Source organism: Tenrec ecaudatus, chromosome 18 (genome assembly GCF_050624435.1).
Source record: "Tenrec ecaudatus isolate mTenEca1 chromosome 18, mTenEca1.hap1, whole genome shotgun sequence".
Classification (NCBI taxonomy): domain Eukaryota; kingdom Metazoa; phylum Chordata; class Mammalia; order Afrosoricida; family Tenrecidae; genus Tenrec; species Tenrec ecaudatus.
In genome coordinates this window covers 10688187-10713674 of record NC_134547.1, presented here as the reverse complement: position 1 = coordinate 10713674, position 25488 = coordinate 10688187, and the positions used below count along the sequence as shown (strand labels likewise).

General features: G+C 61.6%; 1 protein-coding gene across 1 annotated transcript in view; it reads left to right on the top strand.

Moving 5' to 3' along the window:
* The window catches only part of BICRA (BRD4 interacting chromatin remodeling complex associated protein), a 77102-nt gene extending 52020 nt beyond the window's left edge, over window positions 1-25082 (top strand). Inside the window, exons 2-14 of the mRNA XM_075536877.1 lie at window positions 3772-3872; window positions 5766-5811; window positions 5919-5961; window positions 7785-9737; window positions 10320-10496; window positions 16453-17052; window positions 17160-17340; window positions 17541-17635; window positions 18358-18419; window positions 20490-20638; window positions 21851-21945; window positions 22038-22140; window positions 23210-25082. Coding sequence (XP_075392992.1) covers window positions 5771-5811; window positions 5919-5961; window positions 7785-9737; window positions 10320-10496; window positions 16453-17052; window positions 17160-17340; window positions 17541-17635; window positions 18358-18419; window positions 20490-20638; window positions 21851-21945; window positions 22038-22140; window positions 23210-24288 — 4578 coding nt within the window. The 5' untranslated portion in view covers window positions 3772-3872; window positions 5766-5770 and the 3' untranslated portion in view covers window positions 24289-25082. The remainder of the gene's footprint in view (window positions 1-3771; window positions 3873-5765; window positions 5812-5918; window positions 5962-7784; window positions 9738-10319; window positions 10497-16452; window positions 17053-17159; window positions 17341-17540; window positions 17636-18357; window positions 18420-20489; window positions 20639-21850; window positions 21946-22037; window positions 22141-23209) is intronic.
* The last annotated feature ends 406 nt before the right edge of the window (window positions 25083-25488 follow it).

Genomic DNA, 25488 nt, shown 5'->3' with positions numbered 1-25488 from the left:
TGTGGAAAAACAGAAAGAAGCAAAACAAAAAACCCACTGCTACCAAGTCCATCCTGACTCATAGCAACCCGAGAGGACAGGGTAGGCCTGCCCCTGGAGGTTCCGTGACTGGAACTCTTTCTGGGAGTGGGAAGCCTCACCCACCCTTTTCCTGAGGAGCGGCTGTTGGTTTCAAACTGCTAACCTTGCACTTGGCAGCTCAACGACGCCTCCAGGGCCCCTGGCTCGGTTCTATTCCTCAAGTCTAGAGAGAGAGCTTTTTGGATGTGTACCCCAGCGTGGGGACACGGTGAGGAAGCCAGGCTGAGTCAGATAAGCCGTCACATAAGGGTGAATTCTGTGTTCTCCCTCCCAGGAAGTAGCAACGACACACCAAGAGGAGAGGCGGTAGAAACCAGGGCACATTCGAGGGGGTGGGGGGCCGGAGGGAGGGCGCAAAGGAATGTTCAATGGTGGTGGGATGATGGGGCAAAGGGTCACCAGAAAGTTTGTCCAACGTGAAGAACGTGATCTCTAAGTCACCGAATTCTCTGTCAAAACTGGCATGTTGTGTCTGCCTCTCAAAACCCAAAGAAATCGCCACAGAGAATTCTGGGTCTTCCCACCCGACCACTGACTTCAGCCCTGCACGGAGAAGCCCCCATCTGAGCGTCCACACACTCACCTCCAGGTTTGCTGGGGATAGCCCAAGGCCAGGGTCCAGGAAGAGAGGAGAAGGAGGAAGGGGAAGTCGGCTGCTCCTGAGAAGCCACCTGGGAAGGCTGGCTGCCTGTGAACAACTTGCCCAGGCCTAAGATCCAGGCAGGGCAGAACCCCACCCCCGCCTCCATCTTCCCAGCTGTTTCACGCTTAGTATTTTGTAGATCTTTCCCAGGAAGCTGACAGGAGGAGCCCTTGTGGCAGAGTGGGTTGTGAGTTGGGCTGCTGACTATGGAGTCTGCAGTTTGAAACCACCAGCCACTCCTCAGGAGGAAGAGGAGGCCGGCTGCTCCCCTACAGATTTAGAGCCTTGAGAACCTACAGGGGGCAGTTTAACTCAGTCCTGGAGGCGCAATACGAGTCAGAGTCGACTCAGTGACCCTGAGTTTTTTATTGATTTATTCTTAAGATCATTTTATTTGGGGCTCTTACAATTCTTAGAACAATCCATACATTTATTGTATCAGCATATTTGTACATACGTTGCCGTCATCATTTTCTAAACGTTTACTTTCTGTTTGAGCCCTTGGTATCAGCTCTTTTTTTCCCCTTCCCTCCCCCCTGGTGACCCCTGGATAAATTATAATTACTACTTTCATATCTTACACCGACCGCTGTCTCCCTTCACCCACATTTCTGTTTGTCCCCTTGGTGGGGGGGGGAATTATGGGTAGATCATTGTGACCAGTTCCCACTTCCTCCCCTTTAGTCCCCACTTTCCCTACCCTCCTGTTATCACTTCTCCCTTTTCTGTTCCTGAGGGGTTTATCTGACCTGGATTCCATGTGTCGCGAGCTCTTACCTGTGCCAGTGTACAGACTCCGGTCTAACGAGACTGAGAGGCAGGACTGGGGTCATGATGGTGGTGGTGGTGGTGGTGGTGGTGAGGAATCTCAAAGAGCCAGAGGAACGTTGTGTTTGGTGCTGTACTACGCCGGGGTTGGCTCACCCTCCTGTGAGGGACTGACCTATTTTGTGTTGGTTTAGTTTTCAGGGAAGTCCATCACTTTCCCAGGTCTGAACTATTTCAAGCATCCAGGACGTGGTAGCAGAGCAGTTCCTCTGCTTTATCTTTGCTTCAGCTCTTGAAGGAAAAACCAAGCTGGGGAGAGGATTGCCTCTGAAGAGGGCCATGGTCGAGGGCAGGAACCAGACTTAGCTTGTCTGGGCTCCCATCCCAGCCTGGCCTCCTCTGCCACACCTGTGGGGATCTTGCTCCCAGCCTCAGGCTTCTTGTTCACCATAGGGTGGGGAAAGGCCATGGCCCACCAGGCTTTGACAACGAAGCACCTTGACGTGGGGTGGCGGTGGCATTCGGTGCTGTTGGGAAACCCCGTAGATGACAGAACCTGTGCCCTGCCCCGTGCCGGCCCCGCCGTTACTGTGAGGTGTGAGCCCACTGTTGCAGGCACTGAGCCCATCCCGGCAGGGGTCTGTCTTCCTTGTCAGCCGTGTTCACAGTACTCCATCTCCGAGGAGGCCCCTCAAGCTTAGTCACCAGGGCTGTCCCTGGAGGCTTGTGTGTTGCTGGGAGGCCGACTAGGAAGCAAGGCCTGGCGATTGGCTTCCCCAAACCAGCCAGTACCAACCCTCCAGACCAGCGGTTCTCAACCTGCCTCATGCCGCGACCCTTTAACACGCTTCCTTGTGCTGTGGTGACCGCACACCCCCCCCCCCCCAGCCATAACGTTATTTCCGTTGCTACTTCGTCACTCATTTTGCTAGTGTGATGAATCGCTATGTAAATACCTGACATGCAGGATGTATTTTTACTGTGACAAGTTGAACATCATGAAAGCATCGTGATTCATCACAAGAACAATATGTCATATATTGTGAAACACTTATTTATACTGACAAATCACTGAGATTTTGTCTTGAAGCATGGTGTAGCATGGGTCACAGTCTTCGCCCTGGAGACACATATGTGGGGGTTCCTGCATGTGGTTGGACCCACCTGGACACGGATAGAGGAGCGGTGTCTCGGTTCCTAAGACCATCGGAAATCTGTGTTTTCCAATGGTTTTAGGTGGCTCCTGTGAAGGGCTCATTCGACACCCCCCCTCAAGGGGTCGCAGCCCCCAGGTTGAGAACCCCTGCTCCAGCTCCTAAGCGTCCAATCGGTAACCAGTGGTGGGGCAGGCCCAGGTCGGGCAACACTTTGTCCCCAGTCAGGACTGCCTGCAGGGCCACTAGCAACACCAGCTTCAACCTGCAAACCACGCACCGCTGTCCAGAGCGCTGCCCGCTGGCCGCCTGGCCCCTAGCCGCCAGGAGGGAGCCCGAGTCGGGCGGAGCCCTCTGCGGTTTGGTGTGCCTCCTCCCAGCCGGGTCGCGTCAGCCTAAAACCACCCCCAGGCAAATAAGGCCTTCATCAGCCCTATCTTAATCAGATTGACGAGTCCATTCCAACCCTTGGCGGTGCCACGTGGTGGAGGGTCTTCTAGGCTCGCCATCTCTGTGGAAGCCGTGACCACGCCTCTCTCCTGCAGAGCCGCCGGGCATGGGGCTCAAACCACCCACCTTTCTGCCAGCAGCTGAGCGCTGCTTGATCACGACACCCGCAGAGCCCCTGTCATGGTTCAGAGTAAAGTTCAGAGGCCGCGGTTCAGAGTAAAGTTGAGTCTCGTATCTCGTGAGCCTCCATCCAGTCCAGCTGCCTACAAAACAATCCCCCCCAAGAAAAACAAACCCCAAATCCGATTCAGTGGCACCGCCAGGCCTCCTGGCTCTCCCAGCGAGCATGCAGTGGCAGAGTTGTTTGTGGTCTAAATGCCTGCCTTCTGTTTCTGCACCAACCCTGAGGGGGCTGGTGGTGGTGCTAAGGGCTTAACTGAGCGGGTCAGAGATCCTGGCCCACCTGCTGCTGGCTGGAGGAGGAGGAGGAGGCTGCCAGCTTCCCCAGAGAGCGAGTGTCCAGGACCCACGGCAGTTCTCTGTTCGGTCGTACAGGGTCGCTGTGAGTTGGAATCTGCTCGGCAGCAGTGGGCTTGGGGGGGAGGGGGAGCTTATGTCAACACTCAACGCCACCCTCCAGCACACTCACCCTGTCCCTCTCTCCTCTCTTCACAGCTGGCCCCTGAGAGGACACTCCCCAAGTCCCCAGCCGGGGGCTCTGCGTAGACCTGGAGCGCACAACCCCTCCTTCCCTTCATGATTGGTGTGTAGCACAGGTAACCAGGAGGACCCCCGGCACCCCCCTACCCTCCTCCTTCCTGACAACTTAGGCAGGGGCCTGGGACACCTGAGCTGTCCTCTCCTCTCCCCAGGTTCTGGGCAGACCTCCCTGTTTCTGCCCCTTGGTTGGACCTTGGTGCCACACACACACACACACACACACACACACGTATGCATGCATTGTCGGGAAGGGCGTGTAGGCCAATGACCTGGTGCCCGGGGCCACCCAGGGAGAGGAAGTGGGTGGAGTGCTGGGGTGTAGAACAGAGAGAGCATGCCCCATCCTAGAATGCCTAGGAGCCGGGAGGGGCTCTGTGAGGACGCTCCCCGTCCGAGTCTGAAAGGAGGTGTGACGAGTGGGTGTGAGGGGTGTGTGTGTGTGTGTGTGTGTGTGTGTGTGTGTAACAGCCATGTTTCTTGGGAAAACGGGTCGAATATTTTGCCCGAGTTCAAGTGTCCAGGGAAAGGGCCCTGCGCTGCCGTCGGGTCAGGCTCTCCGACGACAGGGAGCCCTCGCTGTGCTCCTCAGTCACAGCCGGCCCGGAGCTGGCCGCAGGCTCACCAGGAGGAGCACTGTCAGGATAGGTCAGAGAATGCTTTGGGGTGAGCAGTTATGAACCTTCAGAGCATAGTAAGATCTGATGGGTGTTGTGGGGGAGTCCAGGACCCTGCCCACCACCCCATCCCCCACCCAAGTTAATAAATAAATGGCTCTGGACTGTCACTTCCCTGTCCACGTTGTCATCTGTCTGCATCCCTGGGAGGGGAGGAGGGCCGAAGGAGGCAGGGGCCAGAAGCAGGGTGAGTGGGTAGAAGGGAGGCCTGGTGGGGCATTTGGAAGAAGAAAAAGATGATGGTCGGAGGGGAGCGTAGAATTGTTGGAATGAGAGGGATAATTGGATGTACTAAGGAATGGAGTGTGGAAGGACAGATGGAGGTATGGAACCATGCATGGGGGTGTGGAAGGATGCATGGAGGTGTGGAAGGTGGATGGAGGTGTGGAAGGTGGAAAGGTGTGTGGAAGGGTGGAGGGTGGTGTGGAAGGTGGATGGAGAGGTGGATGGTGGTGTGGAAAGGTGGATGGAGGTGTGGAAGGTGGAAAGAGTTGTGTGGAAGGATGCATGGAGATGTGGAAGGGTGGAAAGCTAGGTGAGTAGGAAGGAGGCAGGGAGACTGGATGGGTTGGTGTGGGGAGCATTTGTTTCCTCACGTGGACCACAGGGCTCCCAGAGGGCTGGAATGTGCTGAGGCGGGTGGAGCAGTAGGTCAGTGTCTGATCCGCGGCAGATGCCCCACAGACGGGCTGACCTCAGCCTGCCCGTTTTACTGAGGTTTCATCCTTCCCTCACTGGACTGGAGACCCTTCTGCTTCTGGCCACCTTCTCTTCCCCATCCCCGGCCCCTCCTTTCCTGCACCCATGCATGTGGGACACACCCCTCCCAGCGGTAGGCCCTGCACTCACAGAGTAGGTCTGCCACACACCCCTCTTCCCCCCGCACTTCCCCCGGCAGCGTTATGGGAGCCCACAGGGGCTCAAGGCCAGGCTCTGCCGCCTGCTGCTACTTGGGAGCTGGGCCGGAACCTGCCTCGAGGAGGACCGAGGGTTAAGCGCATTGTGCCTGGGCGAGGCCAGGGCTCGGGAATCTCGGGTGATGTCCCCGTAAATACGGTGCTGGAGAGAGATGAGGATGTTAGGGGCAGGGTGACTGGGGGTGGGTATCTGGGAGTTGCGCCATGCCCCCCCACCTAGATCCACCGGCTCAAGACATCAAAACTCCAGCCACGATGGGGCTGGAACTCAGAGAAGTCATCCCTGAAGGGAGGGGGTCAGGCCGCTGCAGGCATCTAACCTTGTCTCCCTCGCCCTCTTCCCGGCCCACCTGTTCAGTGGCGATGGATGATGAGGATGGGAGATGCTTACTAGACGTGATTTGGTGAGTAACAGGCTTTCCTTGTCTTGTCTCACACCTCCCCCTTCTCTCCCCTCCCCCTCCCCTTCTTCCTCCCACTCCTCACCGTCTCTTCCCCTTCTCTCTTCCAGTGACCCGCAGGCCCTCAATGATTTTTTACATGGATCCGAGAAGGTAAGTGCTGGGGGCAGGGAAAGACATCCCCTGGGGTAGGGGGGCGTGGCGGCACTGGTCAGATGGGGAGCAAGAGAGACAGAAGCGAGGTCCCTCAGCTCAGTAGCATCCACCCCACCACATCCTGTGAGGCAGGCGCTGCCTGGACTTAGGGCCGGAGTGAAGCAGCTGGAGTTGAATCCCTGCCCTCCCACCATGTGCATTTCCTCGGTAACTCATCAGGCGGCCGTGGGAAAGCACCCCTGGGGTGAGCTAAGTCACAGTCACGTGCCCAGCAAAAGGAGTTGAAAAGGAAATGAAGGGCAGGACCTCCTTTGGGTAGTGTGGCCGGAGAAGGTCCCTCTAAGGAGGTGACATTGAACACGGGAGCCAGAGGGCCTGGCGGTGCCGTGGTTAAAGTGCTGGGCAACCGCAAAAGGTTGCCTGTTCAAACCCACCCGCCGCTCCCTGAGAGAAAGAGGTGGCCGTCTGAGCCCCTGCAGATGGACAGCCCTGGGACCCTGCCCCAGAGGGTCCCTGTGAGTCAGGGGCGGCTGGGTTTCTACCGACCCCACTCCCTACCCAGAAGGGCAGGTGGGCCGGCACGATCTGCTCACATTGCCAAAATACCATCCAATCCGACCTTCCCGGATCCTTATTCTCACCGTGATCGTTGTTCATGCTCCTAAGGGGACGGACGGGGACACACACACACACACACACACCCCGTTTTCACCCTTTGTATGTGCTCACCACGTCTCAGTTAAGAAAGAAAAATTAAAACCAAGCTCGCTGCTATCACCGAGGCAGTTCTGACTCCGAGCAGCCCTGCGGACGGAGAACTGCCCTGTGGTTCCGGAGACGGTTGCTTGGTTTGCTTTTGTTCTCGCTGCTGACCTTGGGGTGAGCAGCCCAGCGTACGCACCACACCACCGGGGGTGTCTGAACAAACCCCGTGCCCAGCTCGTGGATCCCAGTTCGTGGTGGCTCCACGTGCGTCCGCGTGGAACTGCGCCCCATGGGGTTTCCAGGAAGACATGTGTCCCCGGTCTGTCTCCCGAGTCGCCTCTGGGTAGGCTGTATTTGGGCGACAGAGTTCCTAGAAGTGGGATCAGGCAGGGCCTCCTCTCCGGTGTTTGACTTCTTTCCCTTTTACTGTCGGAAGCTTCTGGGGCCTGACCTGTTTCAAGCTCATAATTATACCCCTGCCCCTGCCCCCACCTCCCCGTGCCCGTGGCAGGGAGACCACCCCGCTCTCCGTGACCAGGCTCAAAAGTCGTCACATCACCTTTCACCAAGAGCACCAGGCCCGCTCCGGGCACGCCCTGCTGCCAAGAGAACCCCGGAGCCCCTTTTCCCTCCGGTGCTCAGAGCACTGGGCTCCGCATTTGCACCCTTAGTCCCTGGAGCCCTGATGGCCTCGTGGGTTCCACGTTAGGCTGCGAACCACAAGGTCGGCAGTTTGAAACCACCAGCCAGGCCACAGGAGAAGGATGAGGCTTCCTGCTCTTTAAAAGATCATTTTACAGCCCATGCAGCAACTGTATCAAGCATATTGATACATACGTTGCCATCGTTTTCCATGTGGGCCCTTTGGGAGGCTTTCTACTCTTGTGTTTCGGAAAGGCACAGGGGCAGCTCTGTCCTGTACATAGGGCCGGGTTCTCCGTGGCAGTGAGTTTGGGAGTGTGGCTTGTCCACGTGGTGAGACTGAGGGCAGATTAAGCCAGCCCCAGGCTGCAAGGTGGGAATCGAACCCGGGCCTAGCCCCTTGCTCACAGGGTAGTCGTACCTGGCCATGGGCCCTTTGCTAACCTCTGCTCTTTCGCTCACCTGACTCCCAGCTCCATGTCCAAGAAGCCTCCGGCAACCACCTGAACCCCGAACCCAGCCAACCGGCGCCCAGCGTGGACCTCGACTTCCTGGAAGATGACATCCTGGGCTCACCCGCCGCAGGGGGCGGCGGCGGCGGAGCCGGCGGGGGCGCGGACCAGCCCTGCGACATCCTGCAGCAGAGCCTGCAGGAGGCCAACATCACCGAGCAGACGCTCGAGGCCGAGGCCGAGCTGGACCTGGGGCCCTTCCAGCTGCCCACCCTGCAGCCAGCGGACAGCGGGGCAGGCCCGGCGGGTGCCGGTGGGGCGGCCGTGGCTACGGGGCCCCAGGCCCTCTTCCCAGGCAGCACTGACCTGCTGGGGCTGCAGGGACCACCCACCGTGCTGACTCACCAGGCCCTGGTGCCGCCCCAGGACGTGGTCAACAAGGCCCTGAGTGTGCAGCCATTCCTGCAGCCTGTGGGCCTGGGCAACGTGACGCTGCAGCCGATCCCGGGCCTCCAGGGCCTGCCCAATGGCAGCCCTGGGGGCGCAACGGCTGCCACACTCGGCCTAGCACCCATCCAGGTGGTGGGCCAGCCTGTCATGGCACTGAACCCGCCCACCTCCCAGCTCCTGGCCAAGCAGGTGCCCGTCAGCGGCTACCTAGCCTCGGCAGCTGGCCCCTCGGAACCAGTAACACTGGCGTCAGCTGGCGTCTCCCCACAGGGGGCCGGCTTGGTGATCCAGAAGAACCTGTCAGCCGCCGTGGCCACCACACTCAATGGGAACTCAGTCTTCGGGGGCACGGGGGCCGCCACGGCAGCGGCCGGTGGGGCACCCTCGGGGCAGCCGCTGGCGGTAGCCCCCGGCCTGGGCACATCGCCTCTGGTGCCCGCTCCCAACGTGATCCTGCACCGGACGCCCACGCCCATCCAGCCCAAGCCGGCTGGTGTGCTGCCCCCCAAGCTCTACCAGCTGACGCCCAAGCCCTTCCCGCCAGCAGGTGCCACGCTCACGATCCAGGGCGAGGCGGGGGGCCTCCCGCAGCAGCCCAAGACACCCCAGAACCTGACTTTCATGGCCGCGGCAGGCAAGGCGGGTCAGAATGTGGTCCTGTCAGGCTTCCCGGCGCCCGCCCTGCAGGCAAACGTCTTCAAGCAGCCCCCCGCCACCACGCCAGGCACGGTGCCGCCCCAGCCCCCTGGGGCACTGAGCAAGCCCATGAGCGTCCACCTGCTGAACCAGGGCAGCAGCATCGTCATCCCTGCTCAGCACGTGCTGCCCGGCCAGAACCAGTTCCTGCTCCCCGGAGCCTCCGCCGTCCAGCTGCCCCAGTCACTGTCTGCCCTGCCGGCCAATGTGGGTGGGCAGATCCTGGCGGCTGCAGCACCCCATGCCGGCGGACAGCTCATCGCCAACCCCATCCTCACCAACCAGAACCTGGCCGGCCCACTGAGCTTGGGGCCCGTGCTGGCCCCCCACTCTGGGGCCCACAGCGCAGCCCACATCCTCTCAGCCGCCCCCATCCAGGTGGGCCAGCCGGCGCTCTTCCAGATGCCTGTGTCCCTGGCCGCCAGCAGCCTGCCCACCCAGAGCCAGCCGGCCGCCGCCGGCACCACAGTCCTCCAGGGCGTCACCCTGCCACCCAGCGCCGTGGCCATGCTCAACACCCCTGAGGGCCTGGTGCCACCAGCCACGCCTACTCCCACCCCTGCTGGGGAAGCCACATCGGTCCTTGCCACGCAGGCTGCCCCTCAGGGGCCCCCCGCCGTCAGCACGCCGCTGCCTCTGGGCATCCAGCAGCCTCCGGTGCAGCCGCAGGCCCCAGCCCCGCAGGTGGCGGCCCCCCCTCAGGCCAGCACCCCCCAGCCCAGCCCGGGCCTGGCATCCAGCCCCGAGAAGATGGTCCTGGGACAGCCGACCCCCACCGCCCCCACTGCCATCCTCCCTCAGGACTCCATGCAGATGTTCCTGCCCCAGGTAACTGGGGGGTGGGGGACCTCATTGTTGCTGGGCCGGTGGGGCTAGAGGAAGAGTGTGCTCCAGGTGCAGGCGTCCCTGAGAGAAGGCCCAGGCACTGGGAGACTGGGACAGTGATCCTGACGGATGGACAGGGAGAAAGACTGCCAGCATGGCTGGGAGGGAGGCTGACAGGCAGACAGGCTGGGTGAGTGACAGATGGGCAGATGGACTGACGGACAGCAGAAAGCTAGATGGAGTGGAACTGGCTGGCCAACAGTTGGGAGGGACAGATGGACAAACAGAAAAGTGTTGAGTGGCAGGCACAAGACAGCTGAGGCGAGGGGCTGGCTGGACAGATGGATGAAAGAGCTGACACACAGCCTGGTTGGCTGACAGGCGACGGACGGGGAGAGGCTGATGGACAGACTGCTGGGCGGTTGGAGGGGCTGTCGTGGACACGGACAGACAGGTGGAGCAGGGGTGGTCGAGGGTGCTGGGGAGCTGGTCGAGAGTCCTGGCCACTATCGGTGCAAGGTGGGGTGGGGGGGTGGAGGGAGTGCTCGAGGTGGCCTGCTGACCCTGTGCGGGTGCCCATTGCAGGAGAGGAGCCAGCAGCCCCTCCCCCCAGAGGGTCCCCACCTCTCGGTGCCCGCCTCGGTCATAGTCAGCGCCCCGCCTCCCACCCAAGACCCAGCCCTGGCCACCCCTGCCGCCAAAGGAGCTGGCCTGGGTCCTCAGGCCCCCGACAACCAGGCCTCCCCGGCTCCGGCCCCCCAGGTAGATGCCCCCCTCTCCCCGCAGCCCCTCCTCAGCTGAGCCAAGCCTCGCTCCCGTACCTGCCTCCCTGCTCCCCGCTCCCCGCTCCGCCTGCCCGCCTGCCTGTCTCGCTGCCTTCACCCTCCTCAGAGACGGCCAGGCAGATGTGAGGGCTCGAGGCCAGCCCAGGCCACGGGCACAGACACACGGGACACTCACTGGCTCTAAGAGCTCTCTCTCTCTCTCTCACACACACACACACACACACACACACGTGCGTGCACGGTGGGTCCCTGCTCTGGAAGCCTGGGAGGGTGTACAGGGAAGGCCCCGCCCACAGCAGCTTCCTCTGTCTCCGCCTCCTTATGTGTTGCTGCGTGCATTCCACTCCGACAGCCCGGGACGATGGCATGAAGGTCTTGTGCAGACAGACTGCCGTCCTGGGCAGGAGCAGATGGCCAAGAGTTTCTTGCGGGGTCACTGGGTGGGAGGCTGTGAACCTTTACCAGAGTAGAAAGCCCCGTCTCTGTCCCATGGAGCCGCTGCTAGTTTCAAACTGCAGGTAACTGCTGCCAGTCTCCTTTATGTAACGCGCCTGATCCAGGATACGATGGAGATAGCGGCTACTGTAGCCCCTGGAGTGAGCCAACGCTCTGGTCTCCCTGCCCCCACGTTCTCTCTCCTTTCCTTTTCCAAAACGCATAACCAATGTGCGCCCCGTGGTCCTGGGACGACCGCAGACTGCTTCAGGGGGTGCACGCAGCCCTGTCCTTCTGTGACTGACTTTGGCCCCTGGGTGTCACACTTCACTGCTCTGTCTGGCCCAGCAGCATTCAGTCTCAGATGGGCCGCCGCCACTGCCATGGTCCCCACCATCTGGCCGGGCTCTCCCTCCCTCTGTAGACTTTGGTCACAGCCCACTGGCCCCAGCCTGAGCCCTCGGCAGGGTAGGGACACCCACAGAGAGTCTGGAACCCGGCAGCTTTTCAGGTTCAAATCCCAGGCTGTCCTCTGACAGATTCCGAGATGCCTCGGGCCACCTTACCTGTGAAAGGTTGGCCGTAGCCGCCCGTTGGAAGCGGCTGGGTGGATTTTAAGGGCTGGTAAAACAGGGTCTGAAATGTTGAAAGTGCTAAGTGAGTAAAAATAAGCCAGCAGCCAGCGAACATTTTTCTCTCAAGAGCCAGATGGTGGATGTTTGAGATTTCAGAGCGGAAAGCAGCCCTGAGCGGGCATGTTCCAAGGATGCCATGTGTTGATGGGCCCAGGCCCTCTGCGGGCGCCTCTCCCCAGTCACAGGAGGCTGTTCCCATGTTGGCTCTTCCAGCCACTTAAAAAGAAAAATCAAAATCCACCTTAGAATTCAGGCTTGTCTTGTCTTGGCCAGACAGGTAGGTGGGTGGGCTCTGACCTGTGGCCACACTCTGGTGTAAACTACAGCAGCTGCTGCCGATGACCTACCTGGTGGGGGCATGGTGGCTCAGTGGTAGAACTCTCATCCCCCCGTGGGTTCAGTTCCTAGCCGGTGTACCTCATGTGCGGCCCACCCCAGTCCTGTCAGCAGAGGCCTAATGCATCATTAGGATGCCCGGCTGCGATGGCACTAGGAAGCAAGACTTGGCGTTCCGCTTCTGAAAACTCTGCGGTGGCCAGCCCCTGTGTACACTGGGGCTCAGGCAAGGAGCACACAGCCCCAGCTGAAGTGGCCCCACACCATTTGTGAACAAGTCATTGTGATCAGACCCACCACGAGGCCCTGATTCCCACTCACGGTGGTGGCTTGGATGGCAGGGTAGAACCGGCCCTCCAGGGGGTTTTCTCTGCTGTGTGACATTACGGGAGTGGGTGACAGGTTGCCAGGCCTTACTTCTGTGGCACTGCAGGATGCATCTGAGCCCAGCTCCCCTCCCGGCAGCAGGGAGACACTATGTTCCTAACACTCAGAGGCCAGAGCACACCGTGGTGCCCTGCATGCTCCTCAGGAGTCTGAGAGTCGGGCCGAGGAAGACACCCTCTTTCCCCTCCACCGGACACCTCTCCTGGATCTTTCTCCTCTAACCCGATGAAGCTGAGCATCGCGGCTCCCAAACCTACAGCCCCCGGAGTCGACTCCAGCTCCTCGGGACCTGCAGCACAGAGGAGCACCGCCGCCGTGGGCTTGCACCCCCAACCCCGTGGGTAGCAGCCCCACGTTTCATGCGCTGCACCCTGAGGCTCCTTGCACCCCTTGGAGACCCAAACCAAATGCACTGCCATCAAGTTGGTTCCGACTCAGAGCCACCCTATGGGACAGGGTGGAACTGCCCAGACTGTAAATCTTCCCAGGAGTAGAAAACCTTGTCTGTCTCCCAAGGCGCCGCTGGTGGTTTTGAACTGCCGATCTTGCAGCTTGGAGCCCAACGCGGAACCACCACACCATCAAGGTTCCCAGCTTAACCCCCGCCCAGCCCCGAGACCCCCGACCTCATTCAGGTGAGGTGGTCCTCGATGTTATATTCCATTCTGGACGGTGATTCCCTTCCCCCACTCTCCACCACAAGTGTCCAACCAACAGCCTAGCCGGTGGACACACACACCAAAAGCCAAACCAGAGCCACTGCCACCCACTCGATTCCGATTCTCTGTGGACCTGTGGGGCAGAGTGGCACTGCCACTCTGGGCTTCCAGGGGCTGAGACTCAACACGTCACCCACTGTGGCACCAGGGCTCCTGCCTGGCCCAAGCCATGGCATTTCACGCCGCTGTGTGCCAGCGAGAGCTAGGCCATAACTCGGGGTGGAGGCAAAGCGACGCCATTGAATGGTGGGGCCGGTGAAGCACAGAGTACGTGCCCCCACACACATGCCAAGAGGACACACGCGCCTGTTTGGGAACCTTCCCTGGGAGCCATCAGACATGAGCACGGCGAGACTCCGTCACACAAACTCTGGACCTGTGGTCAGAAGGGGCCGGTCCCCACAAGGACGATGCCATCGAGCTTGGGAAAGCAGAAGGGCAGCCAGACGGAAGAAGGGCCCTCAGCAAGCACGACTGGCCCGGGGGCTTCAGCCACGCTCACGAGGATGGCCTGCACCCGAGGTGCCAGCATCCTTCTGTTCCCCCTCCCGGCCATCGAGTCGGTCCTGACTCCTAGCAGCCCCACAGGACAGGGAAGGCCTGCCCCCGTGGGGTTTTGCGGCTATCAGTCTACACGGATGCGGACAGCCAGTCTTTCTGCCGTGATCCAAGCTCCTTGTCTCAGAGCCCAGCTCCAGTACCGCCTGGTGGGCGAGGACCAAATGCCTGCATGAGGGTGGTGGTGGTGTGTGTTGGGGTGTGGTCACCAGGGACCATCCCAGAGGCTGCCTTCCACACCAGGAAGACAAGTTTCACAAACTGCTACTTGTCTGCACACAGCAGACCTCGCCCAGCCCCGGGCCACCTGCAGGGTCTCCATCCCACCCGGTGCTTTCTACTCCGGGGCTTGGCTTCCCTTACCACCTCGGACAGCGTCCTGCTGGTCCCACCGGCTCCCCCCCCCCCCCGCCCGGCTCACTTTCAGAAGCGGCTTGCCAGGCCTTGCTTCCCAGTCTGTCTCAGTCTGGAAGCTCCACTGAACCTTGTCTGCCAAGTGGGGGCCCTGTGGCCATGTGAAACACCAGGGGTTTCCGTGTGACCCGGGCGTCCTGGGGGCGTAACTTGTTACTCATTGGCCTGCCAACTGCAAGGTCAGCAGTTCAAAACCACCAGCCGCTCCACGGGAGAAAGATGAGGCTTTCTACCCCCGCACAGCATTCCAGGCTCCGAAACCCACAGGGGCAGTTCTACCCTGTCCAGGGGGCCTCTGTGCATCGGCATCGACTCGATGGCGGGGAGGGTAGTTTTTTTGGGGTCAGTGTGATGGCAACAGGCAACCCCCCCCCCCCAGTCCAGGAGGGGGGCGGTGCCAACAGGTAGCCAGGCTCCTTTGTAATCTCTGAACATTATGTACGGTATTCCGGCCAGGTTTGAAAGATGTGCTTAGAGGGCCCAGGGGCTTGGAGCTGAAAATAGCTCTTCATGCATGCACCCCCCCCCCCACCACCACAGGATGTCCCCCTTCTGGAGCCACATAGCAGAGCCCTGGCAGCCATGGGTGGCCCCCAGAACCTGAGTGCCCCCCATTGGCTCTGAGAAGCAGCCGTGAGGGGACGGCCTGAGTGGCCCTGAGGCAGGGAGGTGGCAGAACTCCTCTGTCCTTCCTCCATGGAGATCTGGGGCCTGACCTTTCTGGCTCACTGGCCTCAGTTTCTCATCTACTGGGAGACCCAGGGCGAGCCCTGTGGTGCAGACAGGGTGACACGCCCGCCTCAAGCAGGACGGGCAGCTCCCTCTCATCCCGGCTGTCTCCTGTATGTTCCGAACGCTCCACACAAGCGTGGTTTCAGTCTTCTCAAAATGGCTTAGCCCTGGGCGCCCGACCAGGGGTGGTCATCCGCTCAGCCCCAGGGAAGCAGCCCTTGGCGAGATGGGAGCGCGTGTCTTACACTTTTGCCTGCCCACCCCCTTCCGTTCACTTCAGAGGTCTGTGTTTAGTTGGGCTGTTCCGTTTGGCTTGGTTTGTTTTCCATTAAGAACCCCAACTCGCTACCTTCATGTTGGGTTTCTGAGACTACGGAGCAGAGAGCCCCGTCTTTCTCCCACGGAGCAGTGGCAGGCTTGACCCTCTGGCCCTGCACGTGCTGTCCAGGCGTCCAGGCGCGGCTGGTCAGGGCTGTCTTTGAGCAGCAGAGTGCTGTAAACCCAGCGGCTGGGACGGGCAGCTCCGGGTGGTGGCGACAGGTCTGGAGGCCAGGCAGGACTTGTTCTCTCAGTCCGTCTGTCCGTCCAGTCCAGGAGTCGGTCCTATCCCCAGGCGTCGTCTGCTGGCGTTCCTCAGACTGCCCTGAGTCTTCTCCGGCACGTCCCCTTTGGGTCCCCCCTCCCGTGTGTCCCCTCTGTAGGCACCCACCCCACTGTAGTGTGAGCTCACCTTAACCCACAGCCTCTTCGCCCAGTGACGCTGTCCCCTCAGGGCGTGGCACGCTCAGGGGTTTTAGGCACGCTTGTGGGAGGACCCCGTATCCATCCCCTTCCGAAGCCCTTCGTGTCTTCCCCCAAGGCCACGGCTCCACCCACCACAGACATGATGCTTACAGTGTCACGAGCCCCGGGCGCAGTCCCTGGGGTCGGACATGCGAACCCAGGGGCCAGGCTCTGTGGGCCAGATTGGCCCAGACCTCCGCCAGCATCACTCACTCATACACACACCCCACAACACAACACACTGCAGGCTGGCATGGCTCCACAGCTATAGCCACAGACTAGGAGGCAGGGACCTGGGATACTGACCCAGAGACCCTTGGGGGGTAGCTGACCTGCCCCTTGGCTGGCTACTGAGAAACCCCTTATCCCCATGCTGGGTACCAGCAGAACCAGCATCTGCACCGGGAGTTGTTCCCTCTGGTTAGTGGGACACCAGGCAGGGCGGGCACTGGTCCTGCTGCCCCCCAGCCCCCTGCTCCCCTGCTGCCCCTCCGCCTTCTCCGCTTAGCTGGCGGGGTGAGGGGGGGGTCACTGCTGCTGCTGCTTCCCTGCTGCTGCCCCTACCCTGCAGGGCTGCCTTCTTGGGGGGTGGGGTGGGGTCAGATGGGGGGTGGAGGGAAAAGCAGGCTCAGAGCAGAGAAGACGGGGGAAGGGATGAGGGGAGGTAAGGTGGGGGGTACAAGTGAGGGGACAGGTACAGGGGAGCACGGGGGCAGACAGGTAAGGCGGTGAGGGATGGAGGCGCTGTGGTGGGGTGGTGAGAGGGGGAGGCAGGGAGGAGGGAGAGAGAATCCTGTGTGGTCCTTTCTCTCAAGATAGGGACAGGGAGGGGGTGAAGGGGACTGGGGTCCCCCATGGCTTGGGGCGTGAGGAGCCAATGTTGGTTCTGACCTGCCCTCCCCTCTACCTCCCCCCCGCCCCCCCCCCAACCCAGATCCCTGCAGCGGCTCCACTGAAGGGCCCCGGCCCTTCCTCATCCCCTTCACTACCTCACCAGGCCCCTCTGGGGGATAGCCCCCATCTGCCCTCGCCACACCCCGCCCGGCCCCCTTCCCGCCCACCCTCCCGCCCCCACTCCCGCCCCCCTTCTCAGCCTCAGAGCCTGTCCCGCCCACCTTCTGAACCCACCTTGCACCCCTGCACCCTGCCCCAGGTCCCCCCAGCTCTGCCTGGCATCTTTGTCATTCAGAACCAGCTGGGTGTCCCTCCACCCACCAGCACCCAAGCCCCCACTGCTCCAGGCCCAGCCCAGCCTCCTGAGGGGCCGCTGACACCAGCCAATGCCACAACCACCACCGCCATGGCCTCCTCCTCAGAGACCCCCGCCCGACTGCCAGCCCCCACGCCGCCTGACTGCCAGCTCCAGTTCCCACCTGGCCAGGGCACCCCCCAGCCTCCCAGCCCCCCACTGGCCCTCCACCTGGTCCCCGAGCCCGCAGCGCCCCCCCTACCGCCTCCTCGGACCTTCCAGGTGGTGACCACCCCCTTCCCGGCGCTGCCCCAGCCGAAGCCTCTGCTCGAGAGATTCCACCAGGTAACGGCCGGCGCCTGGCCCTCCCCCCACAGTCTGACCAGAGCCCGACCCACCTGGCCGCCCCTATGCCCCACCTGGGCCCCCCTCACCACCTGTCCCCTTCTCAGGTGCCGTCCGGAATCATTCTCCAGAGCAAGGCCGGGGGAGCCCCCGCAGCCCCGCAGACCTCCGTCAGCCTGGGGCCCCTCGCCACCCCCACTGCCTCTGTGCTGGTCAGCGGGCAAGCCCCACCTGTGACCCCAGCCACCCCCAGCCACGCCCCTGCCCCGGCACCCATGGCCACCACAGGTAGGGGAGATAGCCCCTCAGGAGAGGGGCCCTGAGTGGGTGGCGGGCCTGACTTCACAGGATGGGGTGATGGGGACCCCAGGCAGGTCTGCGGCAACCCCCCCTCCCATCCTGCTGCCAGAGGAGAGGGTGCTGCAGGGCCGGGGTCACGTGTGAGGTCTGTCCAGTGAGCCCTGAGTGTTGTCTGCCTCTGCCCCTAGGCCTTCCTCCTCTGCTTCCTGCTGAGGGCAAAGCCTTTGCAAGCAACCTCCCGGCCCTGAGTGTGGCCGCTCCAGGGAAGGCCTCCGGGCTGCAGGTAAGAGGCCCTTGCAGGCACCAGGGCAAGTGGGGACCTGGTGCCCAGGCAGGCGGTCACCACGGGAGCCGTGTGGTCTTGTGATGCAGTCACACGGACCATCTCAGGGGCACCAGGATACATTCCTGAGACCTGTGCCATAGTCGGTGGACAGTGAGACGTGTGGATCCGAGTCACGTGGCACATTTGACCGCCCAAGAGCGGGAGGGGGCATGGGGGCTACTGAGAACAGCCAGCCGCCAGGCATTCTGGGATGGCAACCATCAGGCACTGTGACGGCCCTGACCTGGACAGTGAGGGCAGCTGAGACGGGTAGACACAGCAGGGAGATGCTCGGACGGGGAGGGGACCTGAGAGGGGGTAGGGGCAGGGAGCATTGTCTACTAGAGACAGGAGGGTCTGGGGAGGTCATACAGAGACAGCAGATGGGGGAGGGGTGCCCGGCAGGGGCATCAGAGGCTTGGGCAATAGATGATGGTCAGGGCTGTATGGTGGGGGTGGGGCTGTAAACCAGGACCAGGCACTGTGGGCCGTGGGGCAGGAGACAGGCCACTGGGTGTCACACGAAGGCGAGCCACATGAAGCAGGGTCTGCCCTCAGCCCCCTCCCCTCCCAGCCTGGACCCTGCTGCCCCACCCCTGGCTGAAGGGAGAAGGGGTTGGTCAGGACACGGAGGGAAGAAAGGCTTCCCGGCGACAACCCGACTGTCTCTCTCCTCCCAGTACGAGAGCAAGCTGAGCAGCTTGAAGAAGCCACTGTCGCTGCAGCCCAGCAAAGAAGCCTGGTGAGTGGGTCCCCACTGCAGGCCCCTACCCCAGGCTCCCTCACGCCAGCGCCTTCTCAGAGACCAGGCAGGCAGGCCCCTCTCAGAAACGGGCTGGTCATGATCGCTGAACTTTCTGATCCAAGGTGCCTGATCAAAAGGGTGGGGGAATGAGGAACATAACCAGTTTTCTCACAGAATCCAGCATTTCTGAGCTAGTGGAAACCTCAGGATTATCACCTGGGTTGGCTTTAAACTTTTACCCCCTGAAGTCTATAAAGCAGGGAGTGGGTGCCCTAAGCCTTGGGCCACGGGGTCAGCACGTTTATGGGGACAGGAGGAAGGCGTGGGAAAGGGCGGGACACACCGATGGTGTCACTGCATCGTGCTCACCGAGGTGGTTTAGCCGTCATCTGCTTTACTGGGTGTGTTTTCTGCAACGCACGTCGGAACGGTCTGGTGGTGGCAACAGGGGCCTGTGTGGGATATCCGCCCCTATTGCTGAGAGAGGGCTTTGGTCCCTGTCCTCCTCCCCCTTAGCATGTCAACCAGGCCAGCACACGGGGCCGCGTGTCACTGGACGGGTGGGGGCACGGAGGGATGGGTGAAACAGTAATCCAGCACAAACGGGCATCTGAAGTAGCGGGTACGGGTTTGGAGAGCGGGGTGGATGGAAAGAGGCATGTTTTGAGGAGTACAAGTGAGTAGGGTGGGAGATGGGTGCCTGTCAGGTCACTGGGTGGGTGGGTGAGTGGTTGGACAGATGGATGTTGGGAGGATGATGGGATGGGTGTTTGGGTGAATGGGTAGGTGGAAGTTGGGGCAGGTAGAGGTCTGGGCGGGTAGAGGTTTGGCTTGATTGGGAGGGATGGTATCTGGGTGGGTGTGAGTTGGATGTATGTCTGGATGGGCAGGGGGGTGGATACTGTGTGGGTAGATGAATGGATGAGTGTTGGGAGGTGAATGGATAGAGGAGACTATTTGGTTGATGGAAGGGGTTTGGATGAATGGATAGATGAGTATTTCGATGGGGAGATGTCTGGGTGGGTAGGTGGAAAGATATTGGATAAATATTTGGGTGAGTAGTTGAATGGATACATGGATGTTTGAGGGGATGGATGGGTATTTGGATGGATGGAGTGTAGAGGGCTGGGTGAGCAGATGGATAGATAAGAACTGGCAGATGGCTAGAGAGAGTTAGATGGGCAGATGGGGAGAGGGGTGGAGGGAGGGTTGGACGGGTAGATAGGTATAGAAAAGGGTGGACAGGCAGATGGGAGAGGGAGGGTTGTATGGGAAGATGGGGGGAGGGTTGGACAAATGGGGGAGGGAGGGTTGGACAGGCAGATGGGGGAGGGAGGGTTGGACGGGCAGATGGGTAGAGAGAGGGTTGGACAGATGGGGGAGGGAGGGTTGGACGGGCAGATGGGTAGAGAGAGGATTGGACGGGCAGGTGGGGCAGGACTGGGTGGGCAGGTGTGGCTGTGCCGCCGCCCTGCCTTTTCCCCACCACGAGCATTGAGCACTCCTCAGTACCCCTCCTGTTCGAGGTTCAGGACAGAGTAATAAATACAACCAGCCCTACCCTGCCCCAGGCGTGTGGGACCTGCTGGCCTTCAGCAAAGGGTGGGGATGAGCACCAGGCCCCTTCCCTCAGGAGCCTGAAAAGCAGCCTCCTCAGGGAAGAGCTGGGGACCTGCCGGCCAGCTCCTGGCCTGCCTTCTCCCTCCAGCCAGGGGCAGAGTGGGGACAGACTGACCCCCAGTGGCAGGAGCCAGTAGGACACCCCAGACGAACTTTCAAACTCTGGCATCCACTCCCCGTTCTGTCTCTTCCTTGAGTTCTCTCCGGGGAAGGGGGGTGGGGCGGGGGTGGGCTTCACTTCTCCAAGCCTTAGTTTCCTCATTTGTGACATGGGGATCCATTGAGGCCCAGCAGCAGGCGTGAGCACTTGCTCTGGAAGTGCCAGTCTCATGGGGGAGGCAGGGGCCTGGGGTGAGAGGCAGGCACCACCACCTGCTGCGGAGGGTTGGGTTAGGATGTGGACCAGAACTCACCACCCTGTTGTGTGTGTATCTCTCCTGCACCCAGTTTCCTGGAGCATTTGCACAAACATCAGGGCTCCGTCCTGCACCCCGACTACAAGACAGCCTTCCCCTCCTTCGAGGACGCCCTCCATCGCCTCCTGCCCTACCACGTCTACCAGGGTGCCCTCCCCTCCCCCCGCGACTACCACAAAGGTGAGGCCTCCCCAGGGCTGCCCTGCGGGGTTCCCAGGTGCCCTGGCGACAGCCAGCCCAGGTGGGCATTTGGCAAAAAGTGATGACACTCGACTGTGCGTGTGTGAGCTTGAATGCGGGAGCAAACAGCACCGTGTGTGCACCCACTGTATGTGTACTCTCAGCTCTGCACTCAACTCTGCACACTGTGGGTAGCACACAGGCAGGTACGCCCACTCGGCTGTGTCCACACTCCCCCCTGAGCTCAACACTGTGTGTGTGTGTGTGTGTGAGTATGTGCACGTGCATGCACACTCACCCCTATATCAGAGGGTCCCTCAACAAGCACTGCTACGAGGGTCCCCATTCCTCCAGACACAGGCTGGTTCCACACACGGGTTGGACCATGCCTCTGCCGTCTGTGGGCGGCTGCAGGCAAGCCCCCTGATCGCGCACTTGTTGGCGTCTTATCTGGGTGCCTCTCAAGAAGACAGGCCCAAGCAAAGCCGGGACTTCTTGCGGATCTCCTGGGCCAGTTCTGTTCAAAGCTCAGAAGATGATAGTGGCTGGGGGGCCCCAGGGGCTGACTGTTGGGGGGAGGGGCGGTTTCCAAAGGAGTCACCTTGACAGATCCTCCCACTCACCGGCCTTATTATAAAGAGGTTGTAAGAAAATTGAAAGCCTTAGTGAGTAAAAAGCCAGGAAGGGAGCCTCCTCCCAGCAATTAGCTGCTCAGTTCTCAGTGGTAACCAGGGCTGCCCTTGGAGGGTTTACCTGGGAGAGCTCCTGCCCCTGCCCCAGAACCCTAAGAGCTTTTCAGAGGAAGGGACCGGAGCCCCTTGGTGGATGCCAGCGCTGCCCTTTCAGAGCTGTGTAAACGGAGGGGTGCAGAGACCGCGGGCAAGGGGCAGAGAGGGCAGCGCCCAGACGGAACGACTTCCTGTTTGTCAAGTGTCAGGACAGCGAAAAGCGTTAGAGCCGCGGCTGGATGTGCCCTGGGTGGATTGCCCAGCAGCTGTAACCTTGCATGCACACACACACACACACACACACACACAAGCCGTGAGGCTGGTGCTGGACCAGCGGTGATGCCCCCCCCCCCAAAAAAAATAAATAAAAGCTAAAAACAACGGGATTCTCAGGTCTCATAGCACTATTCGCTCAGCACTGGGTGCTACAGGCCCTAGTGGGGCCCAGTCCAAGCCCCTGTCCCCTTCCTCCTCCCCCATCTAGTGGACGAAGAGTTCGAGACGGTCTCCACGCAGCTGCTGAAGCGCACCCAGGCCATGCTGAACAAATACCGCCTCCTGCTGCTGGAGGAGTCCCGGGTAAGAGCCCTGCCCGCCCCGGCCCCTGCTCCAGGCAGGCCCACCCTGCTGCCACCTCCCTCCTCACTTCCGACCTTCCCTCTTCCACCCAGAGGGTGAGCCCCTCGGCCGAAATGGTGATGATCGACCGCATGTTCATTCAGGAAGAGAAGACCACTCTAGCCCTGGATAAGCAGCTGGCCAAGGAGAAGCCGGGTAAGAGGGGAGCAAGGAGGAGAGGGGAAAGGGGCTCTGGCCCCGCCGCCTTACCTCGCCGCACCACGAGGAGGCGCCCACTGCTCTCAGAGGAGCCGCAAACTGCTTTGAGGTCAGCGGTTCAAGCCCACCCTCCGCCCCTCGGGAGAAAGATGAGGCAGACTGCTTCCCGTTGAAACCCCACAGGGCGCTCTGCTCCGTCACGTAGGGTCGCTGTAGGTTGGAATGGCCTAGAACGGGTGAGAGCCCCGTTTGGAGATTTATCACCTCATTCACAGGCCATACTGGTCAGCCATTGTAATTGACTCACCCTCATGTGACGGGCTGGGACCGCTGTTCTTATGTGAGGTGTGGGATGTTAGCTGGTATTGATGATTTTGCGGGCCTTTTGGACATTAACCTGTCAGCGGTGAACTAGAAGGTTGGTAGTTCAAACCTACCCTTCTCCTGGAGGAGAAGGGCCCCAGTGACTTCCCCCGTTGTCACATCGACAGCCTAGGCAGCCCCATGAGCCGGCCCTTCTCAGACCGCACCAGTGGTGCCCAGCAGCAAGCGCACATTTCAGCTCCGATCCTGACATCCAGCAAGCCACAAAATCGGCGTCCATTTCCGCGGGCTTTTAGCACAAGGCCCCAGAGTTTAGTGCCCCGGTGAACCGTCTCCTATGTGCACGGCCAAAGGCCTCAACTCCTCCCACTGTGGCAAGCAGTCCATTTGGAGTTTAAGCACCCCGTGGGAGTCGGTTCTGACTCCTGTGACCCCAGTGCTGGGCAGAGCAGAACTGTCCCCCCCAGGGTTCTCAAAGCTCTGACCTTTCAGAAGCCCAGGGCCAGGCCAGTCTCAGGAGGTAGCTCTGGTGGGGTTAGAACTGCCCGCCTTTCAGCTATGAGTTGAGCGTTTACTCTTGTGCCCCCGGCCCGAGGTGGCTAGTAGCTGCCCTAATGGGCTTGGAGAGGTGCTGATGCAGAGTTGGGCGCGGGTCCAGTGGGGGGCTCAGCGCACAGCCCCCACCCCCCTCCCCCCAGGCCTCACTCTCGCGTCTCGGCCTCCCACCCCTTCCTCTCTGCAGACGAGTACGTGTCTTCCTCCCGCTCTCTCGGCCTCCCCATCGCGGCCGCCTCTTCCGAGGGCCACCGGCTCCCGCCCCACGGCCCGCCCCCCTTGGCCGCAGCCCAGCCCCCTCCGCACCTGCCCACCAAGCTCGTGATCCGGCACGGCGGGGCCGGCGGCTCGCCCTCGGTGACCTGGGCGCGGGCCTCGTCGTCCCTGTCGTCCTCGTCCTCGTCCTCCGCGGCCTCGCCCCTGGACGCCGACGAAGACGGCCCCATGCCCTCCCGCAACCGCCCGCCCATCAAGACGTACGAGGCCCGCAGCCGCATCGGCCTGAAGCTCAAGATCAAGCAGGAGGCGGGCCTCAGCAAGGTCGTGCACAACACGGCTCTGGACCCAGTGCACCAGCCCCCGCCGCCGCCCCCCGCCGCGCTCCGGGCGCCCGACCCCCCGCCGCGGCCGCCGCCGCCGCCCAGCACCAGCCAGATGAACGGCACGGTGGACCATCCGCCGCCCAGCGCCCCCGAGCGCAAGCCGCCCGCGCCCCACTGCCCCCGGCTGCCGCTGCGGAAGACGTACCGCGAGAACGTGGACGCGCCGGGCGGCCGGGCCGCCGAGGGCACAGGCCGGGCCCGGGGCTGCAGCCCAGCGCCGCCGGCCACCAAAGTGGACGAGGCCACCAGCGGGCTGATCCGCGAGCTGGCCGCCGTGGAGGACGAGCTGTACCAGCGCATGCTGAAGGGCGCGCCTCCCGAGCCGCCGGCCGGGGCCGGGCAGGGAGGGGGCGGCGGGGACCCCAGCTGGGAGGCGTCCCCGCTGCCCCCCGCCAAGCGGCCCAAGTCGGAGTCCCCGGACGTGGACCAGGCCAGCTTCTCCAGTGACAGCCCGCAGGACGCCACGCTGACGGAGCACCTCCAGAGTGCCATCGACAGCATCCTGAACCTCCAGCAGGCCCCCGGCCGGACGCCGGCGCCCCCGTACCCCCACAGCCACAGCGCCGCGGCGGGGCCCGCCGCGCCCGCCCCCCTGCACAGGCCGGACGCCTACCCGCCCTCCAGTCACAACGGGGGCCTGGGCGCCCGGACGCTGAACAGATAACAGCGGGCCGCCCCGCTCGCCCTGCCCGCCGGGGCCTCTGACCTCAGCCCCCTGGGGACACAAGCCGGGACCCCTGACACGTGTTTCTTGCCTAAGTTATTAAGTCACAAAGGCCTCCTCCTCCCCCACCCCACCCCGCCTCCTGCCTCAGCTGGGGGGCGGCCAGGAGCAGCCGCGTGGATTTAGGGGAGGGGGCTGTAATGTAAGATGTCACCCCACGAAAGGAGGGGGCGGTCCTCGGTGTCACTGCCCGTGTCGCCCCACGTCCTCTGCGTGGAGGGCACGTTGTGGTGGCGGTGGGGGTGGGGTGGGGGGGACTAGGACGCTCACCTGTGTCCGGGGAATTGGTCTCTGCGTGTCGTGGCTTCAGCAAGCCACCAGAGGGCGCCCTGGGCCAAGCCTGGGGGGGCGGGGCCTTCCGCGCCCCCTGCAGGCGGAGAGGGGAAGTGCAGGTGTGCTGGCCGGGCCCTTGGCCTCTGGCGCAGCCGTGCGTGCGCGTGCGTGAGTACGTGCGCGCGTCCAACGTGGAGTCACGTCTGCGCGCGCACCCGTGAGAAAGGGAAGGCGAGCCTCTGAGTGCTCAGCTCACGTCAGGAGCCAGGTCCCCCTCCTCTCCCGCCCTCTGCCAGTCTTCCCTCTCTTCTTCCGGCCCCCGGCCGCCCCCCCCTGCCAGATTTTGAAATCTCGGAGACAAAACTAGTACTGTAAGATAAATTTTTTTGTACTGTATTTATTGTGTATAACGATTTTTTTAAAAGGAGAATTCTGTACATTTAGAACTCTTGTAAATTAAAAACCAATCCTTTTTTTAAAACTGTACGCACGGCCCCTCCGCTCCATTGCTTTGGGGTCTGGGGGATGCCGGGAGCCTGGGGTCCAGGGCTGATGCTGTGTGGGGAGGGTGCCACGAAGTGGTTTCCAGGGGCCACCATAGCAAAATGCCCCCACACAAGGTGTGTGGCTTCTAACAACCAAAATGTCTGTCTCCGCTCTGGGACATGGGAGGCCAAGACCAGCGTCTGGGCAGTGCCGATTCCTCCCCCAGCTCTGAGGCAGAACCTTCCAGGCCTCTTCCTGGCCTCCGGTGGCCTCAAGTGGGTCTTTCCGTTCCTTGGCTGATTGGAGCAGTGTCGCACGATGTCCTTCCACTCCCTCCCTGCCCATTTTTTTTTTAATAGGATGCCGTTTCTACAAAGTACT